General features: G+C 42.5%; 3 protein-coding genes across 5 annotated transcripts in view; 1 reads left to right on the top strand and 2 right to left on the bottom strand.

Annotated features, from left to right (window-relative positions):
* LOC124048988 (atrial natriuretic peptide receptor 2-like) overlaps nt 1-6333 on the bottom strand; it is a 57556-nt gene extending 51223 nt beyond the window's left edge. For both annotated transcript variants that reach the window (XM_046370237.1, XM_046370238.1), the window contains exon 1: nt 5362-6333. In XM_046370237.1, coding sequence (XP_046226193.1) covers nt 5362-6064 — 703 coding nt within the window. In that variant the 5' untranslated portion in view covers nt 6065-6333. The remainder of the gene's footprint in view (nt 1-5361) is intronic.
* Nucleotides 6334-6832: 499 nt separating this feature from the next.
* anapc2 (anaphase promoting complex subunit 2) lies at nt 6833-16960 on the bottom strand. 2 transcript variants are annotated; one of them, XM_046370235.1, is made up of 15 exons: nt 16810-16950; nt 16654-16700; nt 16160-16418; nt 15726-16047; nt 15344-15476; nt 14878-15097; nt 14586-14705; nt 14298-14415; nt 10592-10770; nt 10219-10360; nt 9870-9945; nt 8243-8446; nt 7958-8090; nt 7602-7843; nt 6833-7469 (listed from the first exon to the last, which is right to left on the bottom strand). In XM_046370235.1, the coding sequence occupies exons 1-15, from the start codon at nt 16811-16813 to the stop codon at nt 7257-7259; spliced, it is 2412 nt and encodes an 803-aa protein (XP_046226191.1). In that variant the 5' UTR covers nt 16814-16950; the 3' UTR covers nt 6833-7256. The 2 variants fall into 2 exon arrangements, with proteins under 2 accessions (XP_046226191.1, XP_046226190.1); XM_046370234.1 differs by having other exon boundaries at nt 16654-16960.
* Nucleotides 16961-16969: 9 nt separating this feature from the next.
* ssna1 (Sjogren syndrome nuclear autoantigen 1) lies at nt 16970-19850 on the top strand. The gene is made up of 3 exons (XM_046370236.1): nt 16970-17320; nt 18956-19155; nt 19583-19850. Exons 1-3 carry the CDS (start codon nt 17269-17271, stop codon nt 19673-19675), a joined length of 345 nt encoding a protein of 114 aa, XP_046226192.1. The 5' UTR covers nt 16970-17268; the 3' UTR covers nt 19676-19850.
* Nucleotides 19851-22229: the final 2379 nt, after the last annotated feature.

Raw genomic sequence — 22229 nt, 5'->3', positions numbered from 1 at the left:
CACTCTTGGCATTCTCTCAACCAGCTTTATGAGGTAGTCACCTGGAATGCATTTCAATTAACATGTGTGCCTTGTTAAAAGTTAATTTGTGGAATTTCTTTCCTTCTTAATGTGTTTGAGCCAATCAGTTGTGTTGTGACAAGGTAGGGGTGGTATACAGAAGATAGCCCTATTTGATGAAAGACCAAGTCCATATTATGGCAAGAACAGTTCAAATAAGCAAAGAGAAATGACAGTCCAGCATTACTTTAAGACATGAAGGTCAGTCAATTCATAAAATGTCAAGAACTTTTAAAGTTTCTTCAAGTGCAGTTGCAAAAACCATCCACCGCTATGATGAAACACATCTCAACATCAACTGTTCAGAGTAGACTGCGTGAATCAGGCCTTCATGGTCGAATGCTGCAAAGAAACCACTAATAAAGGACACAAATAATAAGAGACTTGCTCGGGCAAAGAAACGTGAGCAATGGACATTAGACAGTGGAAATCAGCCCTATGGTCTGATGAGTCCAAATTAGAGATTTTTGGTTACAACCGCCATGTCTTTGTGAGATGCAGAGTAGGTGAACAGATGATCTCCGCATGTGGGGTTCCCACCGTGAATCATGGAGGAGGAGGTGTGATAGTGTGGGGGTGCTTTGCTGGTGACACTGTCGTGATTCATTTAGAATTCAAGCCACACTTAACCAGCATGGCTACCACAGCATTCTGCAGCGATACGCCATCCCATCTGGTTTGCGCTTAGTGGGACTATAATTTGTTTTTCAACAGGACAATGATGTGTATAAGGGCTATTTGATCAAGATGGAGAGTGATGGAGCAGCCAACAAGTGCTCAGCATATGTGGGAACTCTGTTGGAAAAGCATTCCTCATGAAGCTGGTTGAGAGAATGCCAAAAGTGTGCAAAGTTGTCAATAAGGCAAAGGGTGGCTACTTTGAAGAATCTCAAATATAAAATATATTTTGATTTGTTTAACACTTTTTTGGGTAATTCATGATACTTCCATATGTGTTATTTTATAGTTTTGATGTCTTCACTATTATTCTACAATGTAGAAAATAGTACAAATAAAGAATAAACCCTTGAATGAGTAGGTGTGTCTAGACTCTTGCCTGGTACTGTATATATATATATATATATATATATATATATATATATATTACAGGAAACACAATTTGTGTGATTTCAGTGAGAGGTCTATATAGTACCTGTGCTACATTATGTAGGCAACCCTGTTAGCACTCAGGTAGTCTGCAACAAACATTCACATACAGTATGTGCCTCCACAAAAGAGAAGACACAGCTTGATGTATTCTTCCTTCCAGCCGTATGGCATTTTTTACCTTTATTTAACTAAGCAAGTCAGTTAAGAACTTGCCTCTACCTTCTTGCCCATTGTTCTTTTGTCTGTACCCAATAATGTTTGTACCATGTTTTGTGCTGCTACCATGTTGTTTTGTCATTCATGCTGTGTTGCTTCCATTCTGTGTTGTCATGTGTTGATGCCTTGCTATGTTGTTGTCTTTAGGTCTCTCTTTATGTAATGTTGTGTTGTTTCTCTTGTTTTGTTCTATATTTCTATATTATATATATAAATCCCAGCCCCTGTCCCCGCAGGTCTTTTGCCTTTTGGTAGGCCATCATTGTAAATAAGAATTTGTTCTAGTTAAATAAAGGTTCAAAAATAAATACAAATAAAATAACACATTTCTTATTTACAATGACAGCCTACACCGGCCAAACACAGACGACGCTGGGCCAATTGTGCGCTGCCGTATGGGACTCCCAATCACAGCCGGTTGTGATAGAGCCTGTATTTGAACCAGGGTGTCTGTAGAGACGCCTCTAGTACTGCCTTAGACCGCTGTGCCACTTGGGAGCACAAGTGTATGTGTGCTTTTTAGTGGTCTGAAAATGATCAAGGTGTGAGCTTTCTCCACAAGTAACCTGGTGGGACTTTGAAAACATAATTGGCCTCATGTTCAGTCTGGTTGTTAAGGTTTGTTAATTTGAGGCAGGTAAATGTTTTTTGGGGAAGATATTACGTTTTGACCATTTCTCTTTTTTCATGAACAAATCTGATAGGAGGCTAATAATTAGACTTTAAAAGGTTTTCCCATCAGATTCAGAACACAAAATCAGAGGGACTATGTCGGAGTGAATCAATTTACATTACAAATCTGTACCTGACAACCACTGGCTTAAAAACAATCAACACTCAACGCTATACAGTACTGTCAAGACGTCAACCAAAATGAGAGACCACACAGTTGAGGTAAAGGTTGACAACCCAGGGTTTATATGTTGGTGATCTCAGAGGGATGAATGTGAATGGAATGTCAAGCCAGAACTCCAAGCTTAGACAAGCCGTGACAAAACCATTAGCTTCCGTGACCCCAAGCTCACCATGGCGGGCCCATAATTCAGCTAAGAGGTTTGGCAGCTTTCAAAATAATTTTCCTGATGTAACAGCAGTTAAGTACCATATGCAGTGTTTATTGCACTATTTGTTAATGTTACTGCTGGAAAAGTTTTTTCAAGTGCTTTAAAAGAGAATAAACCCAGTCATTTCCATGCATCACTCATTGACAACACAGCCGTATCTGTATTCTGTGCTATGCTGGTTAGTGCCGAGTCACTCTAGTCTATAATGTTCTTCTCAATCACTGATTTCTAATCAGTACCCTGACAATAACTATGGATGAAAACAGTGAGCCAAGAGTATTAATTTTGTGGTTATAGTAATGTTTTAGGGTTATTGAAAAAACCGAAGGCCCGTATCTTCCCAGATGATGTGAAAGAGTTTAGTGCCTTTACTTCTTCCAGATGAACCAACACACAGCATCAGACAGTTCCTACAAACAGAACAGTTCTGGGCCAAAGCACACATCAATATCACTTGCCAGTATTTGTGTTTTGCTGTTGGACTTTCAACACCCCAATTCCCCTCTATCGGTATAGATATTTTGATATTGCAGTATAACACTATGGTCCAAGGTGATTGTTTAGCTGATGCAACTGTCAGTAGAATTGATCGTTAACATCATTCCATTGTATTATTGATATGCAGCATCCAATTTTGATGGATTCTGAGTTACCAACCAATGTGAAAGCAACACATTTGAAAGCAACCAATTTGAAAGCAACAAATTCCTAAAATACTTAGTCTTGAATTTGTGAAATATTTATTCAACTGAGACACAAAAAAAGCATTGATGTCACTTAATTGTATTGATAAGGGTAAACAACAAGAAAGTCTAGCTGCATAATGCCTCTGTGAGCTGCCTGTTCCTGATGACTAACAGAGAGCAAACACTCACAAGTAACTGGTAGCAAACAAATGACCCATTTTCAACCTTAGATGTGTCAACACAATGGGTCATTTGCCACATCTAACAATAAATCCGAGTACATGGTGTATTAAGACAGAGGTGTAATGGGTCTCTACAGACAACATCTCTCTATATCACTAACAATACTATTTGTAAATGTTATAATGTAGAGTGATGTGTGTGTGACGACTTGGCAGAGTCTCTGTTTATATGCTTTCTCAGCCCATTACAAGTAGTGAGGATTAATGAACCATTTCTAAAATAGTTTTGGAGTTAATCAAATGTAATGACAACATTCCTGTTGTAATGAACATGTATTAACATATTCTACAGTGTGGGATCACCATGGAAACAATGTTACAACAGCTGTGTGTCACTGCGATTTTACAATCCACACTATTTGTGTAATGATAAGAATGTATTTTTAATTGTTTTGAAATAAGCAATAGGCTACATCAAGTACATTATGGTGAATTGTAAATAGAATGAGCTGGAAAACAAGGTGGTGTGAGTCAACAGGGCATTAATGAACAATAATAATGCCTTAGCCTTATTACAGGTAAAACTGAATATTTACAATACTTTTTTAGGTTTCAGCTGAAAATGCCTGTCTACTTAATTGGGATAGATGCTGTAAATAACATGTATGAAATACCTATTGAATAAGAAAAAAAATAAAGAAAATCTATGCGTGCAGGCACATAATCTCTCTCTCTCACACAAACACACTTTCAGTGATTACGCAGGTGGTTCACAGCAATAAATGGTGGTCTGGTAAGTCACATACTGGGTTTAGAAGTGCATTCTATACTGTCTTCTTCTCTTCACTTCTCCCTTTTTGTTTACAAAGCTCTTCATCACAAGCTTTCAACACATCTCACTTATCTGTTACAGTACAAAAATAAGGGCCACCAAACCCGCTCACAGGGTTGGTTAACTCTTGAGGTCCCTCGTGTCTCTACCAACCTGGGTAAATCAGCCTTTAGTTTTAATAGCTCATTAAATCTTGAATCCCTGGTGCCAATAGGGCAGTTTATAATTCTGATGAGGAGTGAATTCACTTAGGTTTAGAAGTGTTTTGTTGATTGTGGTGGCTTATTTGTGTTGTTGAGATGTGGTGTGTCTATCTGCTGTATCTTCTAGTTTATTGTTAACAGTTTTATTGATTTGATGTTGTGAGTGGTTTGTTCTCAGGGCACCATTGTGAATGAGACCCTGGTCTCAATTGAGACCCTGGTCTCTCCTGAATAGATCAAATCTAAATTTTAAAAAACAAAATAGGTAGGCTTACTAAATATGTTTTTATTATACTAAATAAGTATTCCAAGAACATGTTTAACTCCACTGTAGGCCTATGTAAGAATATGCTTTGACTAACACTGAGTGTACAAAACATTAGGAATACCTGCTCTTTCATGACATAGACTGACCAAGTGAATCCAGGTGAAAGCAATGATCTCTTATTGATTTCAGTTGTTAAATCCACTTCAATCAGTGTAGATGAAGTGGACGAGACAAGTTAAATAAGAATTTTTAGCCTTGAGAAAATTGAGATATGGATTGTGTATGTGTGCCATCACAGAGTAAATGGGCAAGACAAGATATTGAAGTGCCTTTGAACGGGGTATGATAGTAGGTGCCAGGCGCACCGGTTTGAGTGTGTCAAGAACTGCATCGCTTCTGGGTTTTTCACGCTCAACAGTTTCCCGTGTGTATCAACCACCCAAAGGACATCCAGCCAACTTGACACAGCTGTGGGATGTATTGGAGTCAACATGGGCCAGAATCCCTGTGGAACGCTTTCGACACCTTGTAGAGTCCATGACCCGAAGAATTGAGGGGAAAAGGGGGTGTTCCTAATGTTTTGTACGCTCAGTGTATATGACCAACACTGGCTACTCGTAAATTAAAAACGTAAGCCCAAATATCATATTAGCCTACTATCAAGCCAATGTTCCACATCTTATTATGGAACATCTACATTTCATATTGCACATGTGGAAATAGCCAATTTATAGACTTACTTCTTCCGTGGTCTTTCATGAAAGTAATGATTTCTTTATAATAGCTTGGCGAGTCTTGATATGGCAAGGCATCAACTGTGACATTTTCCGCTTTCAAAATTATGTAAATTCCTTCAGAGAGGAAGTAGTGAGGTCGGTCATCTTTTTTCACATCGTGAAAAATCAGAATGGCACGAGAGGTCCAATTAAACTGCGCGTGAATAATACTAGCAAAGTCTCCCAATTTTGTGGTTGAGGGTCCGGTGCGCACAATCGTTTTGTACTCATCCCCGTTAACAAACCCATATGCTGTTCCTCCCGCAGTTATCAATGGGAGTTTCCAATGAGATGCAAATCTTCCAACTGAGGCCACTGAATACACGCAACCTGGTCCGAAGAAAGCATCTGGTTTATTATAAAGTTTGGTGTCCACGGCGATAATCTGTGCCTTATTTTCTGCGCAGACACCGGTTGAATCCTCCGTGCTGAAATTCAAGAGTTGAATTGAGCGGCCTTTGAGAATTCCGTGCTTTTTCTGTAGATTCTCGTTCGCCATAATAATTGCTGGGAAAACCCGAGGCAAAGCCCAGGGATACTTGTGGTAATTGTCGGGAAGCATCACCGCAACTGTGATATTATTTCCCATATTCGTTCGACACCTGGATATGAGAGAGTATGTGAATACCACAAATAAACAGTATCCGAGATCCGTTTTATATCCCATTGCTTTAATTTGAAGTATAAAATAAATCCAAGAAAACGGACCTCGTGTGTTCACCTGGAGTAGTAAGACGCCTTACTGTCCTGAAACCTAACCATATGGCTCTCTATTGAAATGCAACTTCAGGCAATAGAAGAAATGTTTAGGTAATCCATGTGTCATTTATCATCTTTAACGTTGCTCTAATGGTTATCCAGCAGTGATTCTGTGCGTTGTTCACTTCAGCGCATTTCTCGGACTGATGTTCCTTATAACTCGCCCCTCCGAGTGTGATAACATCCATCCAAATGACTGGAACTTAAATCACAGAAACATTCAGTGCAGCCCCGCACACGTCATATCACAGGTCTGAGAAAGACTAGGAAGAGGCGCCCCCTGCCTGCTGTCCCTGTTCTTCAGTCCTGGTCCTTGGCACTAACATAACTGATTCAACTACCCTTGAATCAGGTGTTCCTGCTGGGCTAGAACAAAAACCTGCACACGTGTAGATCTCTATGACCAGGTCAAGAGATGATCAGTTAAATATGAACTGTTTTTGACAATAATCTGTAAGACACAATTTCAGCAGTTGCAAGCCTTGTGTTAAACTCCGTGGGAGTTGAATAAACAAAAATACAAGCATGCCGTACACATTCCCATTGCTATACTAGACGCTGAATTTGATTTACACAAATCTGAGATTCCATAATGATCCACTAGAGGCCAGGAGTTCCTCACAAGGGTTAATTTTGGCAAGCGCTACAATAATCTTTAATGACAAATACAATCATATTACATATTCATGTATATTTATTAACTCAGACAATTGTCATGTTATCAAAAGGGGAACTTCAAAATACACAAAGTCCAACCACGTGTCAATTCAATGTGCAACTTTGTTTTAAAAGCATCAGAACACAATGGTTGCTGAAACATATTGATAGTATGATTCATAACAAAGTCAAGCAACCTGGATGGTCAACAATAAAGACAGAATGAGAGGTTCATGCTCCTTATAGCCATTGGTATTGTAAGACAGTAATTCAGCACGATGCTTGGCATTTTCAGTTGCCTTTACAAACCCTATTTCTGAAAAGGTTCATCTGTGAAACTGGAGTCTCCAACTGCAATGCGGCATCATGTACATTTCAGAAACTAATCAGATATTTCCACTTTTCAGTTGAACCTCCTCTTTTCTCCTCTCTTCTCCCCATCCTCAGTTGGTGGACTTAGGCAGTCTGTAGATGCCTGCGGACATGATGAGCTGATGGTCTCGCACTTTCCTTTGCAGGAAGGCCTGCAGCTCATTCACGTCCATCTCTGTGACAATTGGTCCCGTGGCAACAAACATCCTGAGCATGGAGTGGATGCGCTCTAGGGTCATGGTCTCCAGGTTGGTCAGCATGGCCTGGATGTAGGCCCAGAACAACTGCACCAACAACCACGTACACAGAGGAGAGAGAACACTGCTGTTAGGGCTAGCTTGATTTATATTTGACAGGAGATTTGTATATGAATTCCATGCCTCCAATGTGTGTCTGCACGTGTGTGTGTAATGCACCTGTAGTTTCTCCTCCCTCTGCTCTGACTGGGTGGTGGTGTTGGAGTCTCCCTCCTCGTCACTGTCAATCAGCATCACCCCTTTCTCAGGTCTCTCCCGGGACGAGCCTGTTTCCAGGACAGAGTAGCGCCCCCCAGCCTCCTCCTTTAGGACCCCCTGCTGCTGCCACAGAGCCAACTTCCTCCTCACCATCTCCTGGGGCACGCCCAGGACCCCACTCAGCTCCTCCAGAGTCCACGAGCCTTCAGGACACATAGACAGAGAGAGCGATGGTAAAGCTAAATCTTAGTTACTTGAACAATGTTTGTATGCATTGATAAGTTGTACATAAGGCCTGTGATGGCCATAGTAATAACTTTTGTCTTGGAAGTGCAGGATGATGGCAGCATGGATGGGGGACACAGTCAGGTTAGTCAGAGTCCTGTCCTCCAGTTCCACATCCAGGGTCACTAAGCCCAAATGAGGCTTCCAGCTCAGGGTCCTCATCGCCTGGGGAGCGAGAGCATTTGAATTATGGAATTTCATTTTTAAATTAAATTTCCCTATTCATTCTCTGTTGGCCTGGCTGCCAGTCTGTTTATAAAGACTTCACTAAAGAAGAAACAGACTGGCACCCAGGCTACGGCTCCATCATCAAGTACCTTGAGTTTCTCGTAGCGGTGTGTGTAGGCCTCCATGGCTTGGGAGGCCAGGGGCGGGAGCTCCATCTTCTCCTCCTTCAGTGTGGGCCAGAACTCAGAGGACAGGATCATGGCTGACAGGGCCAGAGGGGGCTGCTCCTCCTCAGCCAGCCTGGACTCCTCCTCACGGATGTTGGTGTTGATCCTTCGTGAGTCAGCCACGTCCTGGAGAGAGAGAGAGGGAAGAGAGGAGAAGAGAGTGAGGCTCTGTCCTAAAGTGCTTAAATGCCCTCCTTTCCTCATACTGTACTGTCCTGTGTCCTCGGCTTTTATCCTATGATAGATGGGACTGCATGTATTTTTAAAGATACTGCTTTGATCAGTGGTGATCAGAGTATGTGAGCGGAGCACAGAGTGCCCAATTTGACTGGAGGTGGAGCAAGATTCCCCAAGGCCAGAGCGTCGGCCTTCTTGCCTGATCCAATTTCGCTCCAGTAGCGCTCACTTCACGAGCTCAGGCCATGCCCGTCCCAGCATGCATTTGTAGTCCACTTGTGTACTGCTATATTCCCTTGATTTAGCTACTGTCATCCAGTTTGCTAAATATTTTCATAAACAAACTGATAAAACAGGAGGACTAAGAGCAAAAGAGGGAGTGCAGTGATGGAGTCTCCACAACTAAATAATCATTGTGGAATCTGAAAAGACATGTATCCTGAAAGCATGATGGTGTACTTACTACGTGCACGTGCTAACAGAAAGGAATGAGGTTGGTAACTAGCTAAGTGTGTCATTGTAGCAAAGTATTTATAAACAAAAGAAATCAGATCTCTTAAAAGTTTTGTTCAGTTTCGTTCATTTATCTATACAATAGGCCAAAATTGATTTTGCATCCATTTTGATAGGGTTATTTTACCTAAAATCCTTTAGGCTTACCTGCAGAAAAATACAAAACAACTACGCACCCTGCCCAGCTGGCAAGAGTGGCCCAAAGGGTGTTTAGCATCCCCAGTGGCTCTGCAAGTGTGGAGAGGATATTCTCCACTGCTGTTCTGCTCTCCAGGCACCATCACATGAGTCTGAAGTCACAGACTCTGGCCAAACTTGTGTTTCTAAAAATGAATTCAAAGGCACTATAGACTGAGCCTAATAAGGCACTTTTCGATTACTTTGTATTTAATTTTAAGTCACCGCCTATATGCGCAATTTATAGACTACAATGATTTAATACAACAAAATGTTGTTTAAACGCTGAGCACTTGACTCCCTACCAGTCTAGTGTGTTGCACTCGCAAATGCTTCACCATGTAATTCTTTTTAGGCTATAGCCTTGAAATAATTGAAATAATATAGCCTAAATAGCACATTTTTGTTCCTCCTTACGCTCCCTGTCTGGCTCCTGACTTATTTAGAATGTTTATAAGCTGTTTAATATGACATGTAGCCCATTTAAAGTTATGAGCGCTTCTTCCAGTCACCTTTTTCTGTTGTTTATTCAAATACCTTTTTATTCCGACCTGCTCAACTCCACTCACATACTCTGATGGTGATCAGTTGTGACACAGCTAGGGAGTCATGATGTCAAAGCTCACGTTGGTATGAATGGGGACTTAAGGAGACACAGAGTAGTGTATGTACAGTACTTTACCTTCAGCATCACCTCGCAGTAGTGCATATGGGACTCTCCGAATCTCAGTTTGAGTAACTCCACATTACGGATCTCCCTGGAGGCACATGAGAAAAGTGACTTATAGAACAAATATGGAAGGATTTCACTCACCCAGTGAATACATTATAATACATTATACATTATAATCAACAAGACACCAGTATATCTGCGTAATAATAGTGTCTCCAAAGTGTCTCAAGTGTGTAGATGGATGCTGAGTAGTAGGATTTCATGGTGTGCAGTAAAGGAGTGAGTAATGTACAGTATAGCAATGGGATACATGCCTTTGGAGTGCAGGTACTAGCTACTGTACGTGAGTGTTGCGTACCTGGCTGTATTGTAGTTGAACTGGTGGAGCAGCCTGTCTGCCAGGACAGTTCTGTACTCGTCTATGAAAATCTCTTTACTGCCATATATGCTGACCAGAAGAGTGATGATGTCAGACGAACGTCGCTTAGACCCGGTCTTGTCTGAGAGAAGAAGGAAGATGATTTTGCATTTAGTGAAAGAGATGTGTTGGAGAGGTGTTCTTTCGGAGCAATTCTAGTTCAATGCAGCAGAAACAGGAAACGGACACAGTTTGTCTAGTGTGATGACAACCAGATAGTGATAATCATATACAATACATCTCCACTGGAGAATTGGAGTTCACAGAGTAAGAGAATGCAGTGTGTGTAAGGTGGGTACACAGAGGGTTCGACCTGTCACAGCATCCTTAGGGTCTGGGGTCCATTCCTCTGGGTCGCTGCCCTCGTCCTCACTGTCCTGGGTCTCCAGGGTCACGGGGTCGGCACGGGACAACTCATTGGCCAGGTCACTGCAGCCCTCCGCATCTCCAGTAAGGCTGGCCACTATCTGACGCACTGTATCCTCCCGCGTCCTAGCAGCAGCACACAAACGTTACGTCAACATCACAGGAACTCAACAGCAATATGCTATGGGAATCAAATCAGTCAAGTATCAAATAAAATATCTGTCACATAATTCGCACACAACGTGTAGACTAACAGTGAAATGCTAACTTATGAGCCCTTTCCAACAATAAAAAATAGAATATAGAATATAGAGAAATAAAATAATAACACAAGGAATAAATACACAATGAGTAATTATAAATTGGCTATATACACGGGGTACCAGTACCGAGTCGATGTGCAGTGGGTACGAGGTCATTGAGGTAGACACACCAAATATACAAACATTTGTGGACACCCCTTCAAATGAGTGGATTTGACTATTGGTACTTTTTAACTTTATTTAACTAGGCAAGTCAGTTAAAAACTAATTCTTATTTTATAATAAACCCTCCCCTAACCCAGACAGCGCTGGGACAATTGTGTGTTACCCTATGGGACTCCCGATCACGGCCGGTTGTGATACAGCCCAGGATCGAACCAGGGTCTGTAGTGACGCTTCTAGCACTGAGATGCAGTGCCTTAGACAGCTGCCCCACTCGGGAGCTGTTTATTCTCTATGTTGGTTAGGTCGGGGTGTGATTAAGGGTGGGTTATCAAGGGGAATTGTACATCTATGTTGGCCTGGTATGGTTCCCATTCAGAGGCAGCTGTTTATCGTTGTCTCTGATTGGGGATCATACTGTATTTAGGTAGCCATTTCCCAATTTTGCTTTGTGGGATCTTGTCTATGTATAGTTGCATGTGAGCATTATTATAGCTTCATGTTTCGGTTATTTGCTTTGTTGTTTTGTTCTTTAAAGTTTTCTATTCCAAAATAAAGGATGGAAACATACCACACTGCATCTTGGTCTACTCCTTATGACAAACGTGACAGTTATTGTGAAGTGGAAAATATCTAGGAGCAACAACGGCTCAGCCGCAAATTGGTAAGCCACACAAGCTCACAGAACTGGACCGCCGAGTGCTGAAGCGCGTAAAAATCGTCATTTGGAACAGTCACTACCGAGTTCCAAACTGCCTCTGGAAGCAACGTCAGCACAATATTTGTTTGTCCAGAGCTCCATGAAATGGGCTTCCATGGCCGAGCAGCCGCACACAAGCCCAAGATCACCATGTGCAATGCTAAGCGTCGGCTGGAGTGGTGTAAAGCTCACTGCCATTGGACTCTGGAAATGCATTCTCTGGAGTGACGAATCACGCTTCACCATCTGGCAGTCCTGGCGGACAAATCTCGGTTTGGCGGATGCCAGGAGAATGCATAGTGCCAACTGTAAAGTTTGGTGGAGGGGGAATAATGGTCTGGGGCTGTTTTTCATGGTTCAGGCTAGACCCCTTAGACCCAGTGAAGGGAAATCTTAACACTACAGCATGCAATGACATTCTCAACAATTCTGTGCTTCCAACTTTGTGGGAACAGTTTAGTGAAGGCCCTTTCCTGTTTCAGCATGACAATGCCCCCATGCACAAAGCAAGGTCCATACAGAAATGGTTTGTCAAGATCGGTGTGGAAGAACTTGACTGGCCTGCACAGAGCCCTGACCTCAACCCCATCGAACACCTTTGGGATTCATTGGAATGTTGACTAAGAGCCAGGCCTAATCTCCCAACATCAGTGCCCGACCTCACTAATGGTCATGGCTGAATGGAAGCAAGTCCCCACGGAAATGTTCCAACATCTAGTGGAAAGAAGAGTGGAGGATGTTGTATCAGCAAAGAGGGGACCAACTCCATATTAATGCCCATGATTTTGGAATGAGATGTTCAACAAGCAGGTGTCCACATTCTTTTGGTCATGTAGTGTATGTACATATTGGTAGGGATAAAGTGACTAGGCAACAGAATAGATCATAAACAATAGCAGCTGTGTATGTGACGAGTCACAAGAGTTAGTGCAAAAAGGGTCAATGCAGATAGTTAAATAGTTACCCAATAGCTACCCGGGATAACTATTTAGCAGTCTTATTGCTTGAGGGTTGAAGTTGTTCAGTGTCCTGTTTGTTCCAGTAGAGAGCAATATTCTCTAACATTTGCCTCACAATGCAACATGTAAAGTGTTGATCCAATATTTCATGAGCTGAAATAAAAGATCCCCGAAATTTTCATACGCACAAAAAGCATATTTCTCTCAAATGTTGTGCACAAATTTGTTTACATCCCTGTTATTGAGCATTTCTCATTTGCCAAGATAATCCATCCACCTGACAGGTGTGGCATATCAAGAAGCTGATTAAACAGCATGATCATTACACAGGTGCATCTTATGCTGGGGACAATAAAAGACCACTCTAAAATGTGCAGTTTTGTCATAACACAGATGTCTCAAGTTTTGAGGGAGCGTGCAATTGGCATGCTGACTGCAGGTATGTCCACCAGAGCTGTTGCCAGAACTGTTAACTTCTCTTGCATAAGCTGCCTCCAATGTCGTTTTAGAGAATTTGGCAGTATGTCCAAGCGGCCTCACAACAGCAGATCACGTGTAACCACACCAGCCCAGGACCTCCACATCCGTCTTCTTCACATGCAGGATCATCTGAGACCAGCCACCAGACAACTGAGGAATCTGTGGGTTTGTACAAGTTAAATATTTCTGCATAAACTATCAGAAACCGTCTCAGGAAAGCTCATCCGCATGGTCATCGTCCTCACCAGGGTCTTGACCTGACTGCAGTTCTGTGTCGCAACTGACTTTAGCGGGAAAATGCTCACCTTTGATGGCCATGCTGGAGAAGTGTGCTCTTCATAGATGAATCCTGGTCTCAACTGTACCGGGCAGATGGCAGACTGTGTGTATAGCGCCATGTGGCCAACGGTTTACTGATGTCAACGTTATGAACACAGTGCCCCATGGTTGGTGGTGGGGTTATGGTATGGGCAGGCACGGATGGCAATTTGAATGCACAGAGATACCGTGATGAGATCGAGGCCCAATGTCGTGCCATTCATCTGCCACCATCACCTCATATTTCAGCATGATAATGCACACCCCCATATCACAAGGATCTGTACACAATTGCTGGAAGCTGTAAATGTCCCAGTTCTTCCATGGCCTGCATACTCACCAGACATGTCACCCATTGAGCATGTTTGGTATGCTCTGGATCAACGTGTATGACATCGTGTTCCAGTTCCAGTCAATATCCAGCAACTTCACACAGCCACTGAAGATGAGTGGGACAACATTCCACAGGCCACAATCAACAGCCTGATCAACTCTATGCAAAGAAGATGTGTCGCGCTGCATGAAACACATGGTGGTCACACCAGATACTGACTTGTTTTCTGATCCACGCCCCTGACTTTTTTTTAAAAGGTATATGTGACCAAGAGATGCATATCTATATTCCCATTTATGTAAAATCCATAGATTAGGGCCTGATGATTTATTTTTCAATTGACTGATTTCCTTATATGAACTTTGAAATTGTTGCATGCTGCGTTTTATATTTTTGTTCAGTGTAAATACAGATTACAATAATACACGTGAACCCACCTGAGGTACTTGCGGATTGGTTGGCACGCAACCTGCAGGATGACCATGGATGGGTCCAGCTCCCGTAGGGCCTTTATAGCTGAGATGTACACCGTGATGATGTCAGAGGTATGGACTCCTAGAGGGGAAGAGGAATGTTGTTGGGATGGGATTCATATACACAAGTCTAGTTTCTTCTGTAACATTGTGTTCGCAAACAACACTTAGTCTTCACTGCTTTAAATGTGTAACAGACAAAATAAACAGCAAACACAGTCATTGTTTGTAACCCGCCATCGGTTCACTGACCTGGGTGAAGCAGACGGGTGTCAAAGGCGGTCTTAAGGGACGTGAGGAGCTGCTGCCTCTGATTGGTTCTCTCCAGGCAGAACTTGAGGTCATCGATGGCAGGCTTTGACTCAGGGAAATCTGACAGGGACAGAACAAACCACAGCATGTGGGGGAGAATAAATAACCACAACTCTCCTCCCTCTCCTTCCCAACAAATCTCTTCCCTATGCCATCAAGTGCCCAACACTAACTGCTTTCTCTTATTATTCACCACCTCCCTATCTTCTCTCTCTGTTCCCTAACCCCTCACCTCTGATGATGCTGAAGAGCTCCTCGATCCTCATGTTGACGTAGATCCTGCAGAAGAACTGGTGCATGTGACACCTCCAGCGCTGCAGCACAGCGTTGGCTGGCTGGCCCACCACTCCAGCCCCGCTGCCTGTGCCGTTGGGCACCGTGCCCAGTCCACTGACTCCACCCACATCACTGGCAAACACCCTGCTCAACCAGCCCAACACCAGCTCTAGCCACTGGAGAAAGAGAGAATGAAAGAAGAATTTGAGAATATTTTTAAGTAAGATAATAAGTAAAACAGATAAATGATCACATTTCTGAGATTTGAACTTGGTGTAGTAAATTGTTTGACCAAATCTTATTTGGTCAGCAACCTATTCTGTTGAGTAAGGCAAGCTGGAAAAGTCTAACTTGTTCATAGGTAATTCCACTTTATTCTGTGAGGTGGTCCTCCCATAGACATGCTCTTTGGTCTACTGTACCTCCTGAAAGTCGAAGAGGAAAGAGCTCTCGTACTCCCCCCTGCAGTGCTGCTCCATCCGCTGCTCTATCAGTTTGTGTAAGATGGACGTCACTGCCTCTGAGCTGACCCGCTCCAGTAGCTGCAACCTGGACCTGGGGGGCGGGACAATCACACTTTAGCAGATTTGTAGGAAGAAACAACCGCACAAGATACATTTTAAACATAGCAGGCACACAAAGGTAGAGATGTAGACAATGGTTAAGGAAGTGAACCCTGATCTAAGACATTTGTGATGTTGTTGTTTGTTGTTGTCATATTTGAATGTAAGACGTTAAGCAGTACAACAATTAGAGTCTATAAAACAGAGCAGACAGTGACACAGCACCCCACCATTCACTCACAGTACTTGGCTGAGCTCTTGCAGCTGCTCCAGGGCTTGCTGACACCAGCATCGCTGAGTGGGGACAGTGCAGCCCTGACAGACCCCCCCCTCAGGCCCCCCGCCCCCCTCCTCAGCCTCCCCTGCCTCCCCCTCCAGGGTCATGTGCACAGAGAAAGTCCTACTGTAGAACTCCAGTATTCTCTCCTGGAGCACAGCCGAGGGGGAGAACAGCAGAATGGCCCTGATGACAGAGAAGGCCCTCTCACGGAGACCCCTGGCCCCAGGGCCACACAGACCACCCCGGCCCTCGTCCTGCCAGGTACCCAGCCTCTCCAACCCTCCTGGGGAAAAGGACATAGAGCACATTTTTATGCATATGGCAAGATTCTGTTCAGTCAAAATTCTAGCATTATTAAGAGTGCATTTAACTGTAACTTCAATGTTTGAACCCACCTAGGAAAGGTTGCAGTCTGTCCAAAAGGGTACGGAAGGCCATGAGTAGGATCCTGGCCCTGTCCTTCTCCTCCAGTTCATTCTCTGGTTGCTTCATTCCAGCCCAGAACTCAGGGGCAATAGCAGTAGTAAGACGCACCTGCAGGGTCTCCATTAGCCATCCCTCCAGAAACTGTCCCAGGCTGTTAGAGCACAGCAGGCTAAGCCCCTCAGAGAGAGACTCATCAGACATTGTGATGTCATTGGACACTGGAGACACCTACAGACAGAGGAAATTGTTTATGTTCTTATAAACAGATATGGTCTAAGGTGTGCATGTACATTGATAGATCAACATTGGTCTTAGCTAGTTAGCTAATGCCTGCCATGTGAATCTGTTAACGTTAGCTATCTAACGTTACATGTCCAGCAGCCAACCACAGTGGTACAATTGATCTTATTTCATTCTCACAACACAAGGTACTACCGTAGGCAAGTTAGGTCCATCTACTCACCAGAGCTGCAGTTACGGTGTCCCAAGCAGAAGGTAGCCCCTGTGGTACTGAGAAAAACATATCAGTAGAGTCCATCATCCCGGGTGGACCTAATTACTCAGCGAGAACCAGTCGATTGTGTACTGACAAAGTTATCGTCTGTGTTATATCACTCACCCATATTAATAATATGTACGTATCATAGTTTATAAGAAATACTAATATGAATCTAAAATGTAATTATAGATGCCATTTGATTGAAGTTATCGCGCTCTTCCTAAACCCGTGGCGCATAATAGTGACGTGTGCGTGGTTGCGGAAGTCATAAAAGTGTGGCGGAAGTGTACGTGACAGTTTGTTAGCTAGTTGTCGTGGAAACAAGCTAAATGGAGGGATTTTGAAGCTAGTTAAGGACAGTGTCAGTGTCGAGAAGGAGTCCATATCGACTGCCTACATCTTTGCACAAATGAGCCAGTTTGCAAACTAGTTAAACCTAGTGAGAGTTATCTGTAGCAATACCTTGGCTTCAAACGGCAAAGTTATTATTGAGTCGCTAACTAACGTAGATAGTACTCTGGCTGTGTGCGCGGGGAAGGGCCCTGAAGAGCTGGAAAAGTAAGTATAATCGACAACATCATGACCCAACAAGGAGCAGCGCTACAAACCTACAACAACGAGCTTGTCAAGTGTAAGTGAATGTGGCATTTCGTATATTTGTCTTTAAATACTACGTTGCTTTAGTTAGCTAGTTTCTACCTAGCTAACAGTTATGTCAATATGTTAGCTAGCTAGCTTCTTGTTTTCACTTGTTTGGGTCCGTTGTGGAAATATCTGTATTTTTATACTGTACTTAGGCCCTTCAGGGACAAAGATTTCCCGGATGTATCATATTCCAGCTCCTCATTTTGGGCAACTACAGCTAATTAGGCACGTGTGACTGAATCTGGTTAGTTAACCTTGAAAGAGTATGCTGCTTCTATCCCATGCTTTGATGCAGCCTGTTTCTAGGCTCTTTCTCTTTGCTGCGGTTTCCTTTTCTCCCAATAGAAAGTCATTATTTCCCTAGGTGCATGTGCAGACAGTTCTTTTTTTCCTATATCACTACACAAGAGTATGTGTGATTCAGTCAACTGAGTTGTTGAAAGGTTAGGGAGGGGGATTAAATGCGGCAGAATCATGTTATTCCTTAGTCTGTATTTTACAGGCAAGAGACGCTAGACTTGGACCCAGTCTGTGAGGAAGTTTACCTGTTTGACTTGTCAAGGAAATATGTTAAGTTTGAAATACTTTTGTATTAATTTATTTATTTAAGCCTTCATTTAGTAATTTACACACTTGTGACACCCAGTGTGTAGTTAGTGGGAGGGGATATAACTGTTACAGGAATGTTGGTATCCAAGTAGTAGGTGTGTGTTTGTACTGCAGATACTGTCTGCAGCTATTCCAGACTACAGCAGACCCATGGGAAATAGCCACTGACTATAATTGACCTAATTTTAGCACAGCCATCAAACCCCTGACACGTAGTTTAAATCAAGACATGGCATTCTGCTTGTGTAGAATTTAAATGCATCCAACTCTGAGTAACTGTTTCAATCAGTCCATGTATAGATGCCCATAATCTCACTGACATGACTGGTAATGTCAGAGGAAGTTGATCTAGACTTTAGCCCAGGTGTTCTGCTTCATAAGACTATTTTCATTGGAATTGTCTAAGATCAATTGAACCCTTGATTCTCAACCCACTCATTATAGTTTTGATATATTTGAATCATAATGGCTGGCTTTGAAAATATAGGCTAGTATTATGGAGCTGATTCGATGGAGTGTTGATGCAACTAATGCCTATCTTTATACTGTGAAAGATCTAATTCCATAGCTACGGACTAAGATGTGACCTCTGGCAGTGGGATTTCATTAATGTATGATTGATACAGTCTCTCTCACTTTCATCCATCACAGGCTGGAATGGGCTGATTCAACAGGAAAGGGATGCTGAGTGAGGGTGACCTCAATTTAGACCTCCCCCTCTTATCCCTCTTACATTGTGCACAGGAAGTCTGACATGTATTTAGAAGGATAGATTATAGGCCTCTAGGTTCTCTTTAAAATACCCAGAGTTCTTACTATTCAGGCTGTTGGGACTAGGAATGTAGGCCCAGGCTATATTTGATGCTAAGCATTCAAGTAATTAATTTAGGCTACGGCTACACTGTAAAAACGGTCATGTACAAATGAATTGAACTGAATACCATGGTCGTATCCACATTAATTGTACATTTACATTCCATCTCCTAAACAGCCAGTGTTTCCTTTTCCCCAGGTATCGAGGAGCTGTGCTCTAAGAGGGATGAGTTGAACCGTCAGATACAGCTGGAGGAGGAGGAGAAGGGTCGTCTACAACACGACATTCGCGTCCTCACTGAGAAGCTAAGCCGCGTCAATGAGAGCTTGGCCAGACGACTCACCGCCCGCGCTGACTTTGACCGCACCATCGCTGAGACTGAGGCTGCCTATATGAAGGTCAGGCCAGGGTTCAGGGGCTTTATTTTTCGTATGTTTATTCAACGCTAGTTTAGTCTCACAAAACCCTGAATGGATATGTCCGCTCATGTTAATTTGACTGCAAAAAGACCCTACAAAACGTACAGGGCAAGACATTTTCTGACCCACAAGAACCCTGGAATTACTTGTTGTAATTCAAGACAACATACATCCCACGTGTTTTCTTAATATTCAACTCCCTTGGCGTTACTAAGAGCTTAATGGCAGAGCAAACAAACGCCCGTAAGTGTCGTTAATTAAAAACTGAGTGCTCAAAGTCAGACTTTCCAATCAAATTGTTACACAGCACATTGTGATGCTGCATTTCATTCCCACTTACCTCAGGCTATATGGTATTTCATAGACTGAGGCAAGTGTCTCATGTTAATTCCTGCCTTATTCTCAGATTCTGGAGAGCTCTCAGACACTGCTGAGTGTACTAAAGAAGGAAGCGGGAAATCTGGGCAAAGCCACTGAACCCAGAGGGAAAGACCACTGACGTCCAGACTACCTTCCCTCTCACCCAGATACCAGCACTTCCCATCACCATCTTATCTAGAACTGTTTGTAATATATTTATGTACAAATGTTTTGAATATCTAATTCTGCTCTTTACTGGTGTACTTATTTTATATCAATTGAATTATTTTAATAAAGTTTGAAGATTCCCTTCACATTTGCCATGTATGGAACCAACTCAGAAGTAATTCCGTTTGTTGTGTGTGCTGTGTCTTTCAACAAATACGCACACTGGAAGATTCTGCCTTCACATGAGGGCTGGAGACTAGTCTGACACTCTGCACCAGAAACTATTCACACTGTCAATGCTTCATCTATTTATTGAGATTTCATTTGTACAGTTCTGACATCTTTTTTTGCCCAAATCATTGACAACTACACATTTTACAGTAAGCACATCTTTGATGCTGGAGATTAATAGCTGTGTAGCTGGAAGCCTCATCTTTCTTAACAGGAATATACAATGGTCCCAGGCTTCATCAATATTCTTTCAAGTGAATCTCTCATCCCAATCTTGCTGGTGTCACTGAAACATGCCATTATAAAGCCCTGGCTCTTGGTCCCCTGATTCAATTAAAGGCACAATTCCCAGGAAAAGCTGCTGGCCTACTTAGGGATTTGGTCCTAAATGCAGCAGTTGGCACAGATGAATGGCAGGTGTGCTCTATATGCTTTGTGGGATTATCAATGGACACTAACCAGTTACCATTCCCTGGTTTCCCCAATAGGGTTGTGGCAGAGATTCATTCCTCGTTTCTCATCGACATACAGTACATAATTGAACACTTTCACTTTGCCTGTATTTGAGGTTTAAAATAAAATCTTGACAAGTGTAATCATGAAACAGTTACAGTATAGAAATGTTGCCAGTCCTGTCTAATCTAAACCCCTTCCTTTGAAGATATTCAAAAAGCAATACATTGGAGTATATAAACTGTACATCAATACTGTCCGACGGAATGTTTGAGAATGCGAGTTGTCCACCACAGTAATTAACGAGTCAATTGGCATTGAGTAAAAATCTTGAAGATTTAGAGCCATCTTATTTTTTTAAGTCTCCAATAAACAATTGTGTAAGATCAATGTCTTCATTACTAAAATAGACCAGCTCACTGTGGCAGGGGCTCCCAAACTCAGTCCTCTGGACCCCAATGACTGCATGGTTTGGTTTTTGCCCTAGCATTACACAGCTGATTCAAATCAACTATTCATCAAGTGTGTAGTGTTAAGGCAAAAAAAACAAACGTGCACCTCTTGGGGTTCTGCGGACCAAGTTTGGGAAACGTTGCTCTATGGAATGTGAATGTGTAGGAGGTCTGGCTGTTGAGGTCAGAAGATATTCACTGGTCAATGAAGGAAAAACATGGCCATGAGGACACACCCTTCCTTGTTCCATCTAGCACAGCTATTTGATCCATACACTACACAAGAACGAGTATCTGAAAGGCGTCCTTTCAAACGCACATGCTGGTGAATTGTTTCAATAGTTGCTATTCTTGGTTTACCTTTGATCTTGGTATCTTTCACACTTGGCAGTGTTCACACATTAACACTGAATGGGGGAAATAGTTTATAATAGTATTTTAGACAATGGGTCTAATTTACTGTCCCTTTGACTTTAAGCTTCTTGCAGAAGGTATAACATCAAATGGTCACGGGCTGCTGAGGCAATATTTGAAGCAGTACTTCACAGCTCTTTGATGCTCAAACAAAGTTGAGCAGGTCTACAGAGCATTTCTTAATTATAAGAGGTGAGTGTTGACATTCGCTTGCTCCTGCACTCCTCTGGCAAAATCTCTAACACAACATTGGAAACATACAAAAACTAAAAAGGCACACAGAAGAAGCATACACTAAGGGGAACCAAGTCAATTGAAATCAGGTAGAAAAACAAATGAGTAGGATTTTGGAACCCTTGCCGCATTTAAGTATAGTTTGTTTTTGTCTGCCCATTCCCTATGAAGTGTGGCGTCCTCAGCTCAGGATGGCTTCCTTGTTTAAGGGATTTGGTCACCACCACAATCCCCTTTACAAGGACACAGACACCATACACTGCATTCGGAAAGTACTCAGACCCCTTGACTTTTTCCACATTTTGTTACAGCCTTATTCTAAAATGGATAAACAAAACATATCCTCAATCTACACAAAATACCCCATAATGACAAAGTGAAAACAGGTTTTTAAAATAGTTTGCACATTTATAAAAAAGAAAGAAACTGAAATACCTTATTTACATAAGTATTCCGACCTTTTTCTATGAGACTGGAAATGTAGATGTTTCTTCAACTTGATTTGATTCCACCTGTGGTAAATTTAATTGATTGGACACACACACCTGTCTATATAAGGTCCCACAGTTGACAGTGCATGTCAGAGCAAAAACCAAGCCATAAAAGTGGAAGGAACTATCCATAGTACTCCGAGACAGGATTGTGTTGAGACACAGATCTGGGGAAGGGTACCAAAAACATTTCTACAGCATTGGAGGTCCCCAAGAACAGTGGCCTCCATCATTCTTAAAACTGAGGAAG

The sequence above is a fragment of the Oncorhynchus gorbuscha genome, linkage group LG11, assembly GCF_021184085.1.
Source record: "Oncorhynchus gorbuscha isolate QuinsamMale2020 ecotype Even-year linkage group LG11, OgorEven_v1.0, whole genome shotgun sequence".
Taxonomy (NCBI): domain Eukaryota; kingdom Metazoa; phylum Chordata; class Actinopteri; order Salmoniformes; family Salmonidae; genus Oncorhynchus; species Oncorhynchus gorbuscha.
This window is presented reverse-complemented; position numbering and strand designations above follow the sequence as displayed.